Source organism: Mauremys reevesii, linkage group 16 (assembly GCF_016161935.1).
Source record: "Mauremys reevesii isolate NIE-2019 linkage group 16, ASM1616193v1, whole genome shotgun sequence".
In the NCBI taxonomy this organism is placed as follows: domain Eukaryota; kingdom Metazoa; phylum Chordata; order Testudines; family Geoemydidae; genus Mauremys; species Mauremys reevesii.
The window spans coordinates 11,449,342-11,467,111 of NC_052638.1; the positions used below are offsets into that span (position 1 = coordinate 11,449,342).

At 44.7% G+C, this 17,770-nt stretch overlaps 1 protein-coding gene across 2 annotated transcripts in view; it reads left to right on the forward strand.

Moving 5' to 3' along the window:
- The first annotated feature begins 2,967 nt into the window (after window positions 1-2,967).
- Window positions 2,968-17,770, forward strand: part of SLC38A8 (solute carrier family 38 member 8) — a 40,974-nt gene continuing 26,171 nt past the window's right edge. Inside the window, exons 1-2 of one of the 2 annotated variants that reach the window (XM_039503539.1) lie at window positions 2,968-3,219; window positions 15,163-15,353. In XM_039503539.1, coding sequence (XP_039359473.1) covers window positions 15,165-15,353 — 189 coding nt within the window. In that variant the 5' untranslated portion in view covers window positions 2,968-3,219; window positions 15,163-15,164. The remainder of the gene's footprint in view (window positions 3,220-15,162; window positions 15,354-17,770) is intronic. The other variant, XM_039503538.1, reaches the window with a different exon arrangement.

A 17,770-nucleotide genomic window follows, 5' to 3' on the forward strand; every position in this document is an offset into this window, starting at 1 on the left:
TGTGCCCACTAATGGTTCTTTCCCATGCCAGCCTGGAGAGCAGGCTGCCAAAATAGAGAGTAATTCTGATGCCTATTTTATGTTTTTCCCCTTCCATTTTGCATATTAGTGAGCAGTGTCATAAAACCAGGATTTCTGCTTTTAAGTATTTAACCTGACAGCCTCACATGTTTGTTATCTTCTTAAAATTCATTTTAATGTTTTAGAGTCATTCTGAGGGTTTGTCTGCATGAGCAATCAGTATGCGGGAAGCTGGGGTATGAATCTATCCCATACTAGCCTGCCATGGACTGTCCATGTGGACTTTGCCGATGTGCATTAACAGTTTGTTAATCATCTAGTCTCCTTTGAAATGGGACTAGACAAAGGCGCATTAACGAGTTATTAATGTGCATCAGCAGGTCCATACAGACAGTTGATGTGCACGGGCTAGTATGGAGTAGATTCACATCCCACCTTGCCAGAAACTGATTGTTCGTGCAAACCAGATGTTCACGTAGACAAGCCCCGAATCACTGAACCACACCAGGAGACTTTGCTACAATATGCTGTCTCAAGAAGGAGTTACAACTCGGTTAAAAATCTGTAGTGTGGCTAATATCGAACCGTATGGTAACTGACATAAATAGCCAAACTAAAACCTTGACTATGTGAAAGTTTTGTTCTTTCTAATTTATGGTCTACTATTTTTGGTATCGGTTAGAATTAAGGCCCCGCCACACAGTGCATCTGGCTTTATGACATGCCCCTGGATTAACACTCTTGCTGTTGTTAAAATATACCAACCTATTGGAGAAAAGGTACAAAGCTCCCACGTCTGCAGTAAAAATACAGCTTTACAGAAAGAGCGGATTGGACAATGTCTATACAAAGAATATGCGCAGACAAGAAGGTGAGGACTACTTTAAAGGGAAACGTTGAAAAGTTTAGTTTAATCTAAGATGTTCGTCATTTTGTAGGCTAAAAATATAGAAAGTATCTTCTTAGAGTGCAAGTTAATGATCATTTTTCCCCAGTATGGGGGTACATGCTAAATCTGATTCCTGCTTTGAGACTGGAGTTGGATGTGGACCTTTCTACTGTCTCAGTAAGAAAAGAGGTGTAAGAAGACATGTTTAAGAGAGGGTGTGTGGGATCATCCTCATCAGGGCTGAGGGGCGGAGTTTAATAGAGTTTTACTTACTGTAGTGCAGATAATAAAAGAAATGTCAGCCAACACCGTACCAGCATCCGTTGTCAAAGTATAACCCAGCTGTGGACTGCTCCTGGGCTCCTCATTAAAACAGGATACCCAAATCTCCTCCGCCTCCTCGTGAAAGGCAGTGTGCTTTCTTGAGCTCCCTGGTCTCACTGAAATCAGCTGTTCTGCCTAGCTATTATGATCTCAGCCTCCAATCTTGGAAGCATTTTAATACTGATTGATTTTAAAAGAGAGAGTGGTACAGCCATGCCCCCCTAGTGTGGACACAGTTATACTGGTTGGGTGGTTTGTACTAGCATAGCTATTCTTGTACAGAAGGGGAATAAACTATCAGACACCTTTATAGCAATATAAACTGGGTCCTCACTAGTGGTTGTCCTGGTATAACTATATTGGTAAAAAATCTCTCACACCCCAGCCAAAATAGTTTATACCAGTACAAAACCTCTGAGTTTAAGAGAAGGTTGTGACAAATGGCCTTGCATCAGTTGGCGAAGCATTTTAAGAATGCGTTTCAACCATTGTTCTCCAGTGCTGGAGCAGGAAACTGAGAGCCTGGGTTCTGTTTCCAGCTCTTTCATGATTCGTTTTGTGACACTGGGCAAACAAGGCACTCGGATTCTGTTAATCTATCTGTAAAATAGGAATATTATCTATCCCTGTGGAGCTGTTGTGAGGCTTAACACTTGTTTGTATTTAGATTGTAAGCTCTTCAGGGCAGGGACTGTCTCTTATTCCATGTTTATACAGTCTTAGCTCAATGGGGTCCTGATCTCAGATTGGTCTGAGGGACCTATAGAACAGCTGTTTGAAAATTTTCTGATGGAACAGTTTTGCATTGGAAAATGCTGATTTGATGACATTGAAACATTTTTGTGGAAATACTGATTTTGTTGACAGTCTGTATGGAAAATTATTGAAGCATTTCATTTTCTCTTTATCATTTTGACTTATGTTATATTATAAACTCTAATGTCTAAAAGTTGAAATGTTTGACCTGATTGAAAGGAAACTTTTCAATGAGATCAAAATGAAATGTTTTATTAATCATTTTGCAAAAACCGCTGAGATTTTCACTTTTCGTCATGTTTCAGGGCAAACCCAAATTTCAAAACCTCAGAATTGCTGCAGAATGCAAATTGGTTTTTGACCTGCTCTAGGCTATGAGTTGTGGCACTCCGAAATAAGATGGACCTCATAACAGATGGTCTTTGTATTTAATTATTATCTCTACTGCAGTAGCACCTAGAGGCCCTATATGAAAGCGAGAGCCTATTGTGGTAGGCCCTTGTACATAATGAAGAAGCAATCCCTACCCCAAAGAGCATAGAGTCTCAAAGGCCCTGATCCAGCACATGCTTGTGCATAAAGTTAAGCACCTGAATGTGAACAGTGCCATGGAACCCAATTAAGCATGAGTCAGTGTTTGCAGGGTCAGGGCCCAAGTGGCTAATTTCTCAGTTTGGTTCCTTTTGTACAGAGGGTTTAAGCACTCAAGCAAACTTTAAAAATTACACAACACTCTGTTGGCCATTGCTTTTGCTATTATTGAAGCCTTATTGAAATAAGAGCCCGCAGCTCAAGCTCTTCCTTCTGCTTGATGCTAGAAATGTTAGTGGCAGATGAAATTAGCATTTTGATTTTACTGTGAGATCAAACAAGAAAAGATGTTCATGAGGGAGCAAGCCCCAGCTTAAATGCTTTGGTAATTAGCAGACCTGGGAAGAAATTGTTTACCTAATTACAGGGTAATAGATTGAAGCTTTAATATCCTGACACAGACTCCCTAGGCCGTTTGCCCAAGGGTTGCATAGGCAGGGACAAAACCCACAACACATTTTTACCTGCTAGATCTGCAGAGGATAGAACCAAACTGTCAAGGATTAAGTGATTGGAAAGTAGATGCAGCTGAAGTTCATTAAAAGATAAGATACAGCTGGCATGCAGCAACAGCAGGACAGAGGTGCAGAGCAACTTGGATACCGACTGAGAGGAGACTGCATTTCCTTAACACCAGTGTGAGTCTGACTGATTTTTACCTATTTATAATTTTAGAAAATCATTCTCCACATTGGTGCCCCTCCTGCAACCTGTCTCTGTGATGCCTGTGGGAAAGTTGCTGACTGACAGTGTTACAGTTGAGGAATAATTTTGGGTCTAGTTTACAGTCCTTGATTATTTAACATAGAGATAAAGAGCTACTAACTTATCTCTAAGTCTGTTGCTCTCCTTCTGTTACCTGCCTATTATTTATCTGTGATCTTTTCGGGGCTGGGACTTTGCTGCCAGTGTTTGGAGGGCACCTACTGAACTGGGGGGAGGAGCATTACTGGAAATAAATAATCATAACCCGGAGTGAAAAAACTCTGCTTTGGTTTTGCTCATATCCCCAAAAGGGAAGCTGAACTTTGTCAGCTAATTGCTGGTGAGGGGAGATCCCAGCCTGCTACTGCACTCTTTTTTTTAATGCTGTTTTTACTGCCTGGTTCCTTTTCATGGTTGTATATAGACATATTCTGCCTAGTAGAGACGGATCTAAATGTGTCTTCTAAAAACACCTTTTCTATGTGCCAAGTTGCACGTACCTGTAGTGCTGTGTCTGGATAGGTAAATGTGAGAGCTGTTCGCTGCTCAGCAATAGCTCTCAGAGTGCCTTGGATGTTTGAGCTTGTTTTGAGAGTGTGAATGTTTGCTAGGACACCTGAGGTGGTCCTTTTACAGTAAGTGTCATGGGATCTTAAACCTGAGTGATGCCAAGAGGTTGGGGGAAAACTAGCTCCAACCATGCAGCAGCTGCCTAGTGCTATGTATGCTTTTTTTGTGTTGTCATCCAAACTGAGCCCAAGTCTCCGGAGGTGAGACTTGAACCCATGATCTAACTTAAAGGTAAGTAAGATTACTACCAACTCTGACCTAGGTATGTGCTGTCTTAAAGGCAAACTAAGGCTGAAATGAAAATCAGATGAAGCACAGAGCTGAGTGCTGAATGCCTTTGCTTTCAACACAACTATGCATTTTAACTAATCTCTAAAAAAAATACTTTCTCCCTACTTCCCCAGCAGCCCTGTCTGAAATAATTCTTGCCACTTGCTGGTGTCCAGAGTGCTTTGTTCTGTGAACTCACAGATACTGTGTGTTGCAATGAGACTTTCTGTTTCACAGTAGGTTGCTCTTTCAAAGACAGAAAAAATATTTTTTTTAAGAGATGGGCTGCTATATTTTTCTCTGCTCAATGTCCCCTCTTGGACTGATGAGTATAGACACGCTGCGCATGAGAAGATCAATTTTAACTCTGCAGTTTACCTTTAAGAAATATTTCACATCTTAATAGATCTGACAAGCTCCCTTGTGAAAATGAGCAGTGACACAAGGACTGGAAATACCGTCTTTCATGGTGAGAGTTGTGAATTGTGTAACGTGTTACCTCCTGCTAACAAGCATATCACAAGTGACGTCAGATGTCTTGTCTTCACGCTGCTGCAGTCCAGACTGCAGGGCTGTGATTTGTTAGAGTGCTCTGGATACTGAGCAGTTACAGTGCTCTACAGATCATGATTTCATAGTCCAGATGGCAATGCTATGTAGCTATGCCCTGAGTCTTTAGTCAGGAGTGTGTGACAACGGCTATTTCAACAGACTTTTTTTTTTTCTCTGTTGCTCATTTCAATGGGCTATTGGGTTATATGTACAAGCAGCCCATAAGAATGCAAACTCCCATGATAAATAATTGCTACTGTGTATATCCAATATCTTTTAAAGGCAAAATATCCTTTGGGATAGTGAGTACTAAAGTTTTTGCGTAGTTCTGGCTAGCTTCTCTTTTTAAAGCCAGACATTTTAATGTAACTCTTAAACCATGTCAGCAGCTTGTCATTGCTGCACTATGTTCAGAAGGCAAAATCTTGTAATGTATTTGCCCAAAAGATCTCAGCTCAGAGGCACCACTCCCCCACACCAACCCTGGTGAGACCTCGCTCTTTACCTAATTTTCCAGCGGGGTTGACTGAGGAACAGAAAGGTCAGGGGACTTGTCAAAGGTTACACATGAGTCACTGGCTCAGCCAGCATTAGAGCCCAGGTTAAACGGCTTAACCAATGGGAAAGATGTTCTGTAAAATAATTTCTAATTGGGCTGACACTTTCCATACCAAATTTCAACCCAGTGCAATTATAAAGAGCTGATGCACCAAGCTCCCTGTGGGAGCTGTGATGAAAAGATCCAACTCCATCTCTATTGCTCTAGCCGAGCACAAATTGTACCATAACAGACTGGCCTATAACTGGAGGGGGAACAGGCTGATTAAAAAAATTACATGTTTGAAATCTAGCAAGTGCAACTACACTCGAATGACTTGTTTTATATCTGTTCAGTGGAAAGCTGGCAGCTGGTTCCTGTGACTAGAACTGGGCCCAGCTCCCCTGTCTCAGAGCAGATGAGCCCAATCCAGCCAATTAACTGGGACTGGGTTACACCTGGGCCTAGAAAGGACTGCCAGAGGGCAGGCAATGTGGAGGTGGAAGGGCATAATTGGGACAGGCTGGGCATGGGGAAGGGGAGCCAGCACAGAGCCAGCTCCTGTGGTGGGTCCCAGGAGCAAGGGGCAAGCAGCCCTGGGGTTACTGCTCCAGGGAGGGAGCAGAGCTGACTAGAACTGGGAGGGAACCTGCCAGGAAGCAGAAGCACTGGAGACCCTGGGAGGGGGGTGGGTGCCCCTGAAGCCTGAGAGCAAAGAGTGAGTTCAAAGACAGGTTTTTGTTTTTTACTTGCCTGTGTTAAAAGAGACTAAACCTTCTTAAAAGGGACTGGGTTTGGCAGCAAGTGTTTGGAAGCTGGGGAGAAGCCTTGCCCCGTGATAGACACAATCAGTATTTATGCCTGACTTTACGGCCCAATTTTTGAGTATTTTGGCTGAAGTGCTATTCCTCCTGCCCCCACCCCAGTACACATGCACATGCTGAAATAACGGGGGTGCTGTGCACCTTCATTGTCACGCTAGGTCTGCTGTTTGAAGGACAAAACACTATAACACTGTGTGGTGACACTTTGAGATATTAAAAATAACAAACTTCTATAAATGCTGAAAACAGCTTGAGCTAGAATCTGAAAAAATGGTGCAGGGAGATGGAAATTTTTTACGAATTTCATTTGTGACTTTTGCCATCAACACTATTTTGTGTTCTGAAAATTAGGATTTGGGTAAATGGAAAAATGTTGCTAGATAACAATGGGTGGGATGGGGGGGAAGCCTATTTCCCCTCCCCTCCCCGAAATACAAAAAATTACAATAATTTTCTACAATGTTGACAGTTTTTCACACAACTTTTATTGAAGAAAGACCATTTTTCCAACAAAACCATTTTCATTAATAAAAAGTTCACAAGCTCGACTTAAAAGTTTCAGTGGCATCATCAGACTTGAAGAGCTCTGTTCAGCTCAAAATCTTCTCTTTCAGCAACCGAGGTTGGTCCAATAAGAGCTATTACCTCACCCACCTTGTCTCTGATTGATATCACATCTATTTAGAACTTACGAGAACTTTTAGGGGAGTGATATTTCTTATGTATGGAAATAATTATCGTTAATAGGTGAAGTCAGGTAAATGAAGTGAAGTAATTTTCAGGTTAAAACATATTAATCCATGTTTAATACTAGAGAGTTGCATGCTTTCTTGCTTTTGTGAGCTAAGCTCATTGAACAGACCCAGGGGCATTCCTCTCCCCTCCCACCCCCCAGTCCAGTGTGCCCACTGTCTCCTTCCCTTCTGTTTCAAGGACTCCCTGCCCCACAACTCCCTCACTCATGCCAGGGGCTCTGTGTGCCTCCTAATCTCTCCATCCCCCCCCCCATGTTATGGTGCCCCCCTCTTCTCCCATGCCAGGGGATCTGTGTGACCTCCACATTCCCCCTTCTCCCTATTCCCCCAGCTATACCGGGTCTCCCACTCTCTCCCCTCCCCTTTCTCCCACATGCCTCCTTCCCCACTTCTCTCCCATGCCAGAGGCTCTGTGTGCCTCCCCGTTTCACCCCATTCCAGGGGCTCTGAGTGCCACTTCTTCCCCCACATTTCTCTTTTTTTTTTTTTCCTCTGGGTGTAAACATTTAAAATGCCACTGGGATGTGGGCAGAGCTAAAATGTGGGGTATTGTTTTGCTGGAAGGTGTTAAGGGCTGCCACCAACCACTGCCTTGAGCTGTAGACCATTAGAGGTGATGAAAGCTGCTTGCAATCCAGATGTCAGGGCTTCATTTCCCCCTTTGCTTTTTCTGTTTTTCCCTTCCTTCACCACCAAAATCGATAGGGTTGTGCCCATTGATGCCAAGAACATTCCCAGAAATTGTGAATTGATTGGATTTGTCATTCAAGAGCTATCACACTGTAGTGAGACGGAGAGATACCAACAAGTTGAGTGTTAGACCTTGATTTGCTTGGCTAGTTAACTGGGGATTAGGCGAGATGACCCTTGCAGTCCCTTCTAACCCTCTGATTCTGTGAAGACGCTGAAATTAAGGCCAGTATACATAATGCTGACCTGGTCTACAGGCACATTTTATACTGATTTAACTATTTTGATTAGGGTTGAGCCTTTTTTTTTAAATTGAAATAATTAAACCAGCACAGAAGCTAGTGTGGGCACCATAATACTGGTATGGTTTATTTCCCTAAATTTGCAGGAATAATCTATATTGGTATAAACACCTTTATAGGAGTTTAAGTGCATCCTCACTAGGGGGTGTGGTACCACTTTAACTAGACTGGATTCAAGCTGATACAGTTAAAGCAGCACAAAAGCTGTGTATAGACAGGCCCTTCCCAATTGAATAGCAACAGAATCAGGATTCCTGGGTAACTGTTGCCAGGTCTTCTCTTCTCATGAGTGAACTGAACTAATTCTTAAAATCGCTTTGACCTGTACTGTCTTCCGAGTAAGGCTTGTATAGCTATATTATTGAGCACAGAGGTGGCTCTTGTAAATTCTGCCTTTGGGTGGGTAGTTTTCCTCATCTCACAATGGCTTCTTTTACCAGGGAAATGTGACTCTTTGTTTTGTGGTTTATTTATTTATGTATTTATTGAACTTAATCCATCATCCCATTCAGGAGTGCAATCTGGGGCAGTGGTGGCCACTGCTAGTGTAGATTCTGAGGAAGGTTGGAAGATGGGGGTGGGGGAGTGGATTAATCTAGTCCAAAAAACAAAAACCACCAAAAAACCCACATACGGTGAAAGCTCGCAATTATTTTTTGGGGGGGGGAGGAGTGTCAAAATTTCAGTTAGCTCCACTTGGCACTTCTCATCTACAGACTCAAAGTGCTTCCAAAGGAAGGTGGCAAGTCTTGTTTGCCTCGTTTTACAGATGGGGAAACTGAAGCACAGAGCGGTTGCATGGTTTTCCCAACGTCACAGAGGGAGACCCAGGAATATAACTTACATCTCCTGAATCTCAATCTGGTACCCTATACACCATACAACACACTGCCTCCCGGGTTATACAAATGGGTAAACTGAGGAATGAGCAGTGCCCATGGCAAAATTTGAAATTGGAGCCAAGGAGTCCAGATTTCAAGTCCTTGCTCTCTTGTTTATAATGGAGCAGTGCCCAAAAGCCCTAGCCAAGACCCATCAGATTCTTCTGCAGCAGGGATTTTGCTGAAGGTGGATCTAGGGAAAACCATGGATTTAGAAGCTGGCTTTTTAATGCTGTCAGGCTGCAGTAGCGAGAGAGGGAGCCTGGAGTACTGGGCCTGAGGCCTAAACCAAAGTCAGCAAAAGTCAGGCCCTGCTGTCCGGTACATGAACTTGGCAAGGATATGGCTGGCGTTGCTAAAACACAGGCACTCCCAAGCAATACTAGGCACTAGGTATTCACTCAACACATTCCAGAAGGCTAGTACAAGAACACCCCAATACAAAGTTATGGTATAAACACTCTTCGAAGATGATACAGGGCCAGGGTGGTGTTCAAACCAAAAGGTTCAGGGTGTAGTTGGTAACTAACCATGTCAGGAGGGTAATATGCAGCTTGTTTGTATCAGTGTATAAAAGAAGGGTCACAGAAGGGACGTCTTTGTCTGGCCAAGGGGGCAGTGGAGAGTCCCACCGCTGACTGAGCCAAGTCCTTGCCACTGGGCACTTGTGTGTTAGTGTCCACGTGCAGTCAGCCGGGCACTCATACTGTGCCTTGAGGGCAATAACCTGGCCGAGCGCCTTCACCACTGAACCAGATCTGTGGTCTTTCTCGGCAGTACTAGTGAGGTCTGCTGACTGCAGGGCTGGTGCAGCATACGGAGAGAGAGCACACAAATCCAGCAACTGACAATGCAGGCTACTTCACAACTGCCTTTTGCAGTTTCTTGACACTTCCTCTGAAGTATCTGGTACTAGCCAGTACTGGAGACAGGATCTTGGTTTGATCTGATATGGCAGGTCATGGATATCCCTATGAAGGGCAGACTGCAATTTACTCTTTACCAGATTCTAGTATGATTAGCCTGTGGAACTCCCTACCACATGGAAGTGTCCAGGGAGGGATAGCTCAGTGGTTTGAGCATTGGCCTGCTAAACCCAGGGTTTATGAGTTCAATCCTTGAGGGGCTATTTAGGGAACGGGGGTAGAAATCTGTCTGGGGATTGGTCCTGGCTTTGAGCAGGGGGTTGGACTAGATAACCTCCTGAGGTTCCTTCCAACCCTGAGATTCTATGATTCTATCTTCTACTTGTGCTGGCTTTCAAAGAGCGTGATAGGCAGCAGCATACTAACCTTCCATTGTTAAACATTAGCATGAGTTACTCCAAAGCAACTGGTGGAAAAACAGAGGCCAGGGAGGGAAGGAAATCAGTGTCGCAAAGAAACCCAAACCTGATTGGTATAATATACCACTAGCTTTCAAAGCATCATAACATGGTGGTCTGCAAAATTTTATAACCTCGTAATCCAGCAGAATAAATACTGTGTGAAAATATCTTTGCCTCCAAATCAGGCTATTTGATGATCAGAGAATGTGAGAACCAGGTGGGTGATCTCAGTCCACACTAAAGTGGATCAAATCTTTTGCAAATAAGGTCACATGACTTCATCGGCTGGCTGCCTCCCAGGCTTACATTCACTTCCCTTCCTGGCATTATCGCTCAGTATTTGCTTTGAAGAAGTTATTAGCCTCTCTGGAAGGTGCAATGTTCACTGAGTCAAGAAGTCAAGGCATTGCTGAGTACAGACCTAAAGACACCATGCCAGAGTGCAGGGCTTTCTCCATCTATCCCTGAGAAAACAACAGTGGCTGTGGCTGTCAATCGATCAAAGCTGCTGTGAAAATTATATACAGGAAAACATTAATAGAACATTCTTTGCATAAGCACTGAACCATTTTAGACTCTATCATAATTTCCCCTAGGCCCAATCCTTCTGCTTGTACTTCACCGGCAGTGCAGCCTGCCTCATCTGTACCCAGATTCTCCTTGTGACAGCTGCTCCCTGTCCTATCCTTTTCTGGGGAGACAGATGCTGGACCAGCTGACTAGAGAAGGGGGGATCAGACAGGAAAGGCAGCCGGGTTCAGGGAAGAGATGGATGTGAGGCCTGAAGGAATTGTCCTGAAAAAAGGGATCATTGGTATGAAACTGCTGCTCCCCTCCCTTTGTAGACAGAATGTGATAGCACAGGCAGATGTATCTGTGTGTTATCAGCATGGTGGCTCTGGACCATCTAGGGCTAGCAGCGTTGCTTGTCCTCCTTTGGAAATCGCTCTTTTCCAGTGATGTAAAACTCCCATTTCTAGTCGTGCGGGGGGAATTGAACTTGCTTTTATGAAGGGCAGGGGGTGAATGAGGCAGCCAGAACGGACAGCTGGCTCCACTCATGCAACTTCTTCAGTGCTCTGCTTCGATCCCTGCACTCTGAAGAAATATTCATGTTCGCTACACAGGAGCCCAGAGTCCATAACACTGAGGGCTGGGGGAGGAGGAATTGCCTCTAGCCACTCAACCCTGCTGCTCCAGTGCTAGGACATATAGATACCAGGGAAACCGTCCTGCCACATTGAGTCCCATGTTCAGGACAACCATGCTGGGGTGCAAGATTTAAGGAGAATGAGGCAGGGCTGTGCCACAAAATGCAGGGCACTGGGCACACGCTGAAGCAGCCTGCAGCTGCCTTCCTTAACGATGTGGAGGTGGGCCCTGCAGACACTACCTGTCCCATCATGCAGTGTCCCATCTTGACCAGCCAACTTGCTTGGAGCAAGATGGAATGTTCCATGCTGGAACCTGTTGCCTCTGTGAACCTCCCTCCATATTAAGTGAGCAGCTGGGAGCCATGCTGAAGAAACCTGAGTGTCGTCTTTTGTCTTGTGGGCCACACTCTGGCCATCCCGACCCTGAGGGCACAGGACCCTTCATCTCACCTTCTGGCTCTGGTGGTCTCTGACATCTGGAGTGATTGACTGCTCCTCCTGTCACTCTGATCTGTGTGCACTTTAATTAAAGGGATTCCTGAAAGCCTTCCCGCTTTACTCAAGACCGTGCTATGGGGAAGCTGTATTTTCTCATAGCATCGCTAATGAACGTTCACAAACCCTTCCACAGCCCTGAGACCAGAATGAAATTGTATCAAAGCGCCGGTCTGAATAGAGAGACTTTCCCACTGGTATTTTACAGCCCACTGGCCAATTTCTAAATCATACATGTTAATTATTTCTGAATTCTTTTGTGTACAGCTAATGAAGGCCGAAAAGGATCCTTTAAATAGTTACAAACACCGTAGGCTGCAAAGATATAATTGAGGCGACAGGCACAATTAGCCATCCATAATTCCTTAGAGCAGCTGATTAAAGTCTCTTTATCCCTCTTACTGAGATCAGAAGGTCACATATTTGGGAAATATAAAATGAATGAGGGACTGTCCCAGGGAGTCATTCACACGTGGTATTAATACTAAGGTGCGCTTTCCTTGGAGATCCTGGTTACAAGCAACTAGGAATTAAGACAAAGCAGCCAGGCATCAACCTAGCTTAAATGACTTGGGGACCAAAATGTCACCATGATGCATAGGGATTAACCCTTTCCTCTGAACAGTCGGTTAGCCCAGTGCATCCCCCAAGATTCGGAATTAGAAGGCAAAGGCAAAGCTATTGAACAAATAATTTCTTTCCTTTCTAACTTGATTGTGTGAGTTTCAGTTCTGGCTGAATGTGCTTCGCCCGCTTTTAATGTGTGTGCTTGTTCCTTGCACAGGGACGGTTCTGATGCCTTGGGAGCAGGATCTGGGGAGGTTTGATGGGGAGCACATCCCAGATATGGAGCCCAGCTCCATGGAAATGCCATCAGAGGGGAGTTAAGGAACAGAATGGGGTGGGGAACATATCTGGGATGTGCTCGTGCATCCGTCGCTGCTTGAGTCCATTGGCCACTGCCCCTTGCAGAGTTGGGAGTGCAAGCAACGATATGCAGGCTGATGCAGTAACAGCCACAGAGAGAGTCTGGGATTACCCGCTTGGATAGCCCCACTGGTCAGCCTTGGTATTGGGGGTTGGATGTAGGATTAGGCCATTAGTGCTTGTGAAAGGTTCTAAGTTAGCAGCCATGGAGCTTGAAGTCCTAAGGTGCATCAGTGCAAACAGCCATGATTGCCCCACTAATGTGCCTCCCCCTGAGCAGAAGGGGCCACCCCTGCGGCGTGGGAAGATAGTTGATTGTCTACAGCTAGTCAGTCCTTGGCCTCTGCTGACAATGCCAACAAGCACTCTCCTTGACAGCTGCAGGTTGAACTTCCTCACTGCACATGGGCAGCTACAGAAATCCTGATGGAGCCCCCAGCCGTGACCCCCTGGGCCGGAGGAATGAGTCCAGATGGGTCATTTACCAGCAGTGGTAACTCTAAAGCAGCCCAAATTAGAGCTATGTAAACACCCTCTCTCCCCTCGCCGCCACTAGCCGCTTCGCAAACCCGCCTCCATCTGTGGGCAAGTTTCAGAAATGGACATTCCAAGATGAGCGTTCAAGTTCCCTGCCAGGACAGGGGCTCAACGTATTGACTCAGAGATAAATGTGCTGGCCGCTATGACGGCTCATGTGCATTTGTTAGTCCCTTCCTCTGCAGTGGTGATCGTGTGCCTATCTTAGTGTTCATGAGAGACCAAACAAACGCTGCTGGGCAAAACAACGCTTTCCTTTGGTTGGGACGTTTCCAAAGTTCCACGCAGCTTTAGAGATAATTAGATTGTCCCATTGCTGGGAAAAAAACAGGATTCTATGTGAGCCATGATGGGATGTTTAATCGAGAGCAGTTTGAGTGAAGCCAGTTGCCGCACTGAGCATCAGACTGTCTGCTCAGTTACCCATGTGGAAATCTAGACAACTGCCATTGACTTTAGTGGAATGATTCTAACTTTTACTCCAATGTAACTGGGGTCAAATCTGGCCCTTGGTTCCGTGGACTCTGACTGGGCACAGTGGGCCTGATTCTCCTGTCTCACTGGTGTGAATTTGGAGTGACTGTATTGAAGCCACTGGACTGGGCTGGTGAATTTGGTGTAAGTGAGAGAAAAATCTGGCTCATGTATTCATTTTCTCCATACTGTAGAAGAGACTTTATTCCAGAAGTTGATTCAATATGAAAGGGCATAAGGGAAATCCTTAATCAAATGTTGATTTGCAACATTCTACAATTCTGCATTGCTGTTTGATATATGGCTGCTATGGCTGTTTATCTAGTTATTAACACTGATTTAATATGAAAACTGTAACCCAGGGCTGAGCAACCAAAGAAACAATGGAGAAATTTGATATTGTATGTTTAGCCTTCTTCCAAAGGATTAAAAATGTATCTGCAATAGCGGAAAATCCCCAGACATGCAATGAAGAATGCCAGGTGTTTATGCTAGTCTTGAGTAGCCACAGAAGCTGGGTGGGTCAGGGGAAGATTAACTCAGCCACACAGGAAGCTTTGGGCAGGAGAGAGGGGAAGGCTTTGGTTAACAGGGGAATCCTGTTGACCCATGGACTAGCCAAGGTCAGAGAAGGCTCCATGTTTCTGAAGAGAAGTCCTGAGCCATAGAGGAAGGATCCTGAGCACCTCAAAAGGCTCTGCCCAAGCCCAGAGAACACTCCAGAGAGGTGAGGAAACTGAGGCGGGGAGAAGACTATCAGTGTGTTTATTTTGTGTACATTTGGGCATCTCTTGTGCTGTTAAGCAAAGAGCAGCGATGTTTAGAATCCTTGTCATTCAACAGAGGGGAAGTAATCCTACGCATAAGCCCTGATTCAGCAGAGCATTTCTGCACACATTTAAAGGTAAGCATGTTCTTACGGAACTTGCTGAACTGGGGCCAATAAGGTCTGACAAAAATCCTGTGACATCAGTGGATAGGGAGGGGTCTTCCCACAGGTGTCAGGAGCTATGGATCAGGCCCAGGTTGTCATTTTGTAATCTGTAGGCATCTAGTTTGGATTGCACAGAGGACAGAACACTCATATGAAACTCTCCCCCGACCCTGGTTTTCCCCTAAAGGCTTTAAAGCCCATTTCTTTGTTCTTCATCCCTGCACACACCTCTCTGCAGAATCTGACACAGCTTCGCCACTTACTTTGCTCCTCTTTAATCCTCTTCAGAGAGATCGTCAATTAAATGAGCCACTGAGAAATGACTGAACACAAGTTGGCTCAGTTAATTGGTTCACATTCTCCTGACCTTTGATTGGTTGAGAAGAATCTGGTTTCCCACAATCCCTCCCCCCACAGGTCTGTGATTGGGGGGTGAAAGTTCTGAGGCCCCCACTCCTTTTATTTTAATGTTCTTTGCCAAAACAGGGAATAAACTGTTTGAAGGAATTTGTGCTACTCTGAATCCAACTCTAGAGCTATGTGAGTGGAGGCACCTTCCCCAGGATCTGTTATTCCAGAGAGACTTGTTAGTCAAATAGATCTGTCCGCTCTGAGACAATTAAAACCCAGCCCTCTTTCCTTTCAGAGATGGAGGAGTTGGCTAGAGAGAGCATCGGCTTGTTAGCCAAGCCTACTCTGGAGTCAGGCAGCCCAAACTTATCCTCTGCTGGGGCTGTCTTTATTATGCTGAAATCATCTCTTGGAGCAGGACTTCTTAATTTTCCATGGGCTTTCAATAAGGCTGGAGGGATCACTACAGCTGTTCTTGTGGAACTGGTAAGTGACAAGTAAATATCCCAGGGCTTTCTGTATAATGATTGACTAGTGCACTGGTGGGGGCAAAGATTCTGCGTTAGTGGCTAAAAAAAAACATCCTGTAGCTTAATCTTTCTCTAGTGGTAACAAATGGCTTTCCGTCTTTCCCCCTGTTCCTCCCACACTCCCTGTTCCCCTTAGGTCCTCTAGAGTGTCTCTGCTGTGAGACTGACCTCCTGGCCCGCCCTCTATGCACCACCTCTTATCCGTTCTTGAAACAGTGGCACTAGCTAGTAACTGTAGAGCAAAAGCAGAGAAAAGAGGTGAGTTCAAAGGGCATCTGGTGGGAGGTGGCTCAGTGGTTTACTCTGTAATTAGGGTAGGGAGCAGGGCGTTAAAAATAGTTCAGAGCCAGTCCCTGTTGGGGATTGTGTGTTGATGTGCAAATGCATAGATGTGACTAACATTGGGCTGATCACTGTGCTTGCATATCCTCTGCCTCTCCTCTACCCTGTGTCTATCACTCACTCCTTTACACCCCCGTGCTGCCGACACACGAGCGCAGGCTCCAAGCTAAGCACGGGAATGTTTGGAATCCGGGGCCTCAGACTGTAAGCTCTTCGGGGTAGATGCCATGTCAGCCTATAGTATCTAGCCCAAGAGGGCCCAATTCCAGCTAAGGGCGGGAGCCTTTAGCTGCCACCACGTCATCCGAATGGAGACTCCTATCAACTTGGTACAATTATTATGGGAGAAAATATTACATTTAAAAACCCCAAGAAAATGTACTTTACTAACTTGTGAAGAAATGGAAAGTTTTGTAAAAGTTGCTAAGTTATATGTGATCATAAAAGCAATTAACAAAGATAATTGGGTTGGTAATTGAGGTGAATGAGGATGACAGAAATGAGGTGTATACATAACTTTCATCCAACATTCTCATATTAAAAATAAATTATTCTTATGATTTGAATAATAAACGGAGAGAGATTGGCTCGAGCATTCGATAAGATTCAGTTTACATATTACCAAAAGTACATTAACCTTTGATGGTAAAAACACCCGATAGATCTGACAGATTCAAATTTGCAAACTTTTTCTCAGTTTGTTTTACTTTTTTATACTAAAGACCATATCTATATAATTTAAAAGTCAATGGACTCAAGGGAAAAAGCCATAATTTGAATTTTGGCAACATTAAGCATGACCAACTTGTGTGCACTGATACTATTTCCTAGTGATAGGACTGAGGCAACGAAATCTTGCTTGAATTCACCTTTTCTGGATGCTCCACATTACAATTTTAATTAATAAGAACCACATCACTTACCACAAGTCTCATGTAGATAGCTATGGGGACAAAGATGGCACCCCTGTATGGAAATCTATGGGGATGCTGTGCGTGGTTATGACCTGTCTATTGGAGGATTTTAAATTATTTGTTCATATTGCTGGTAATTGAGATATGTAAGAGAGAGTTTTCTACCCTGCCAGTGAAATTTCTTGATTAATTGAAGCTTTTCCAATTAATTATCCACCCACTCCAATGCCACGTTTTTCTGCAAAGTTTGATTAAAATAACATTGACTTCTTTGCACAATAATCTAATTCTCCTTCACACAGAGGTACACAATTACCTTCATGTCTGTAGTTTCCAACCAGTAATGTTATGTCCATATTCTCGGTTAGCTTCAAGACCCATAGAAATCAGTGGAAAGGCTCCCTTTGGCTGATCAAGTGTTTGGATTGGGCCTCACATCAGCATAAAATAGATTTAAGATAACTGGGGCGTCTTTAACATGAAAATGCAGGATTTAAGGAATCTGAAGTGAGAGAGATCATGATATGAAGATACTGAATGGGACCCAAATGATTAATTACAGGTTGATGGAAGTCTACTAAGGGCTTGTCTACACTACAGGACTATTTCGAATCTACTTAAGTCGAATTTGTGGATTCGACATTTGTGTATCCATACTAAATACACAAATTCGAACTTCTGAGTCCACATTCACGGGCCAGCTGTGCACTGTGGGAAGCTATCCCACAGTTCCCGCACTCCCGCTGCCCATTGGAATTGTGGATTTCACCCCAATGCATGCTGGGGAAAAATGTGTCGTCATTGAACCGTCAATCCCGCCTCCCTCTCTTCCTTGGAAATCTGTTCGCGCCCTTCTCTGGTCGGTTACAGCGCGACGCCACAGCACTGCGAGCATGGAGCCCGCTGCGATCATCGCTGCACTTATGGCGTTGTCAACTCCTCGCGTTATCGCCCACCTCTTCCACAGTCAGATGCTGAGAAACCGAGGCTCCGGCAGCACGGTGAGGAGAGCGCAGACCTCTCACAAAGCAGGGTACGCCGGGCAGTGGAGATCATGGTGGCAATGGGTCAAGTTCATGGTGTGGAACGCGATTCTGGGCCGAAACAAGCACAGACT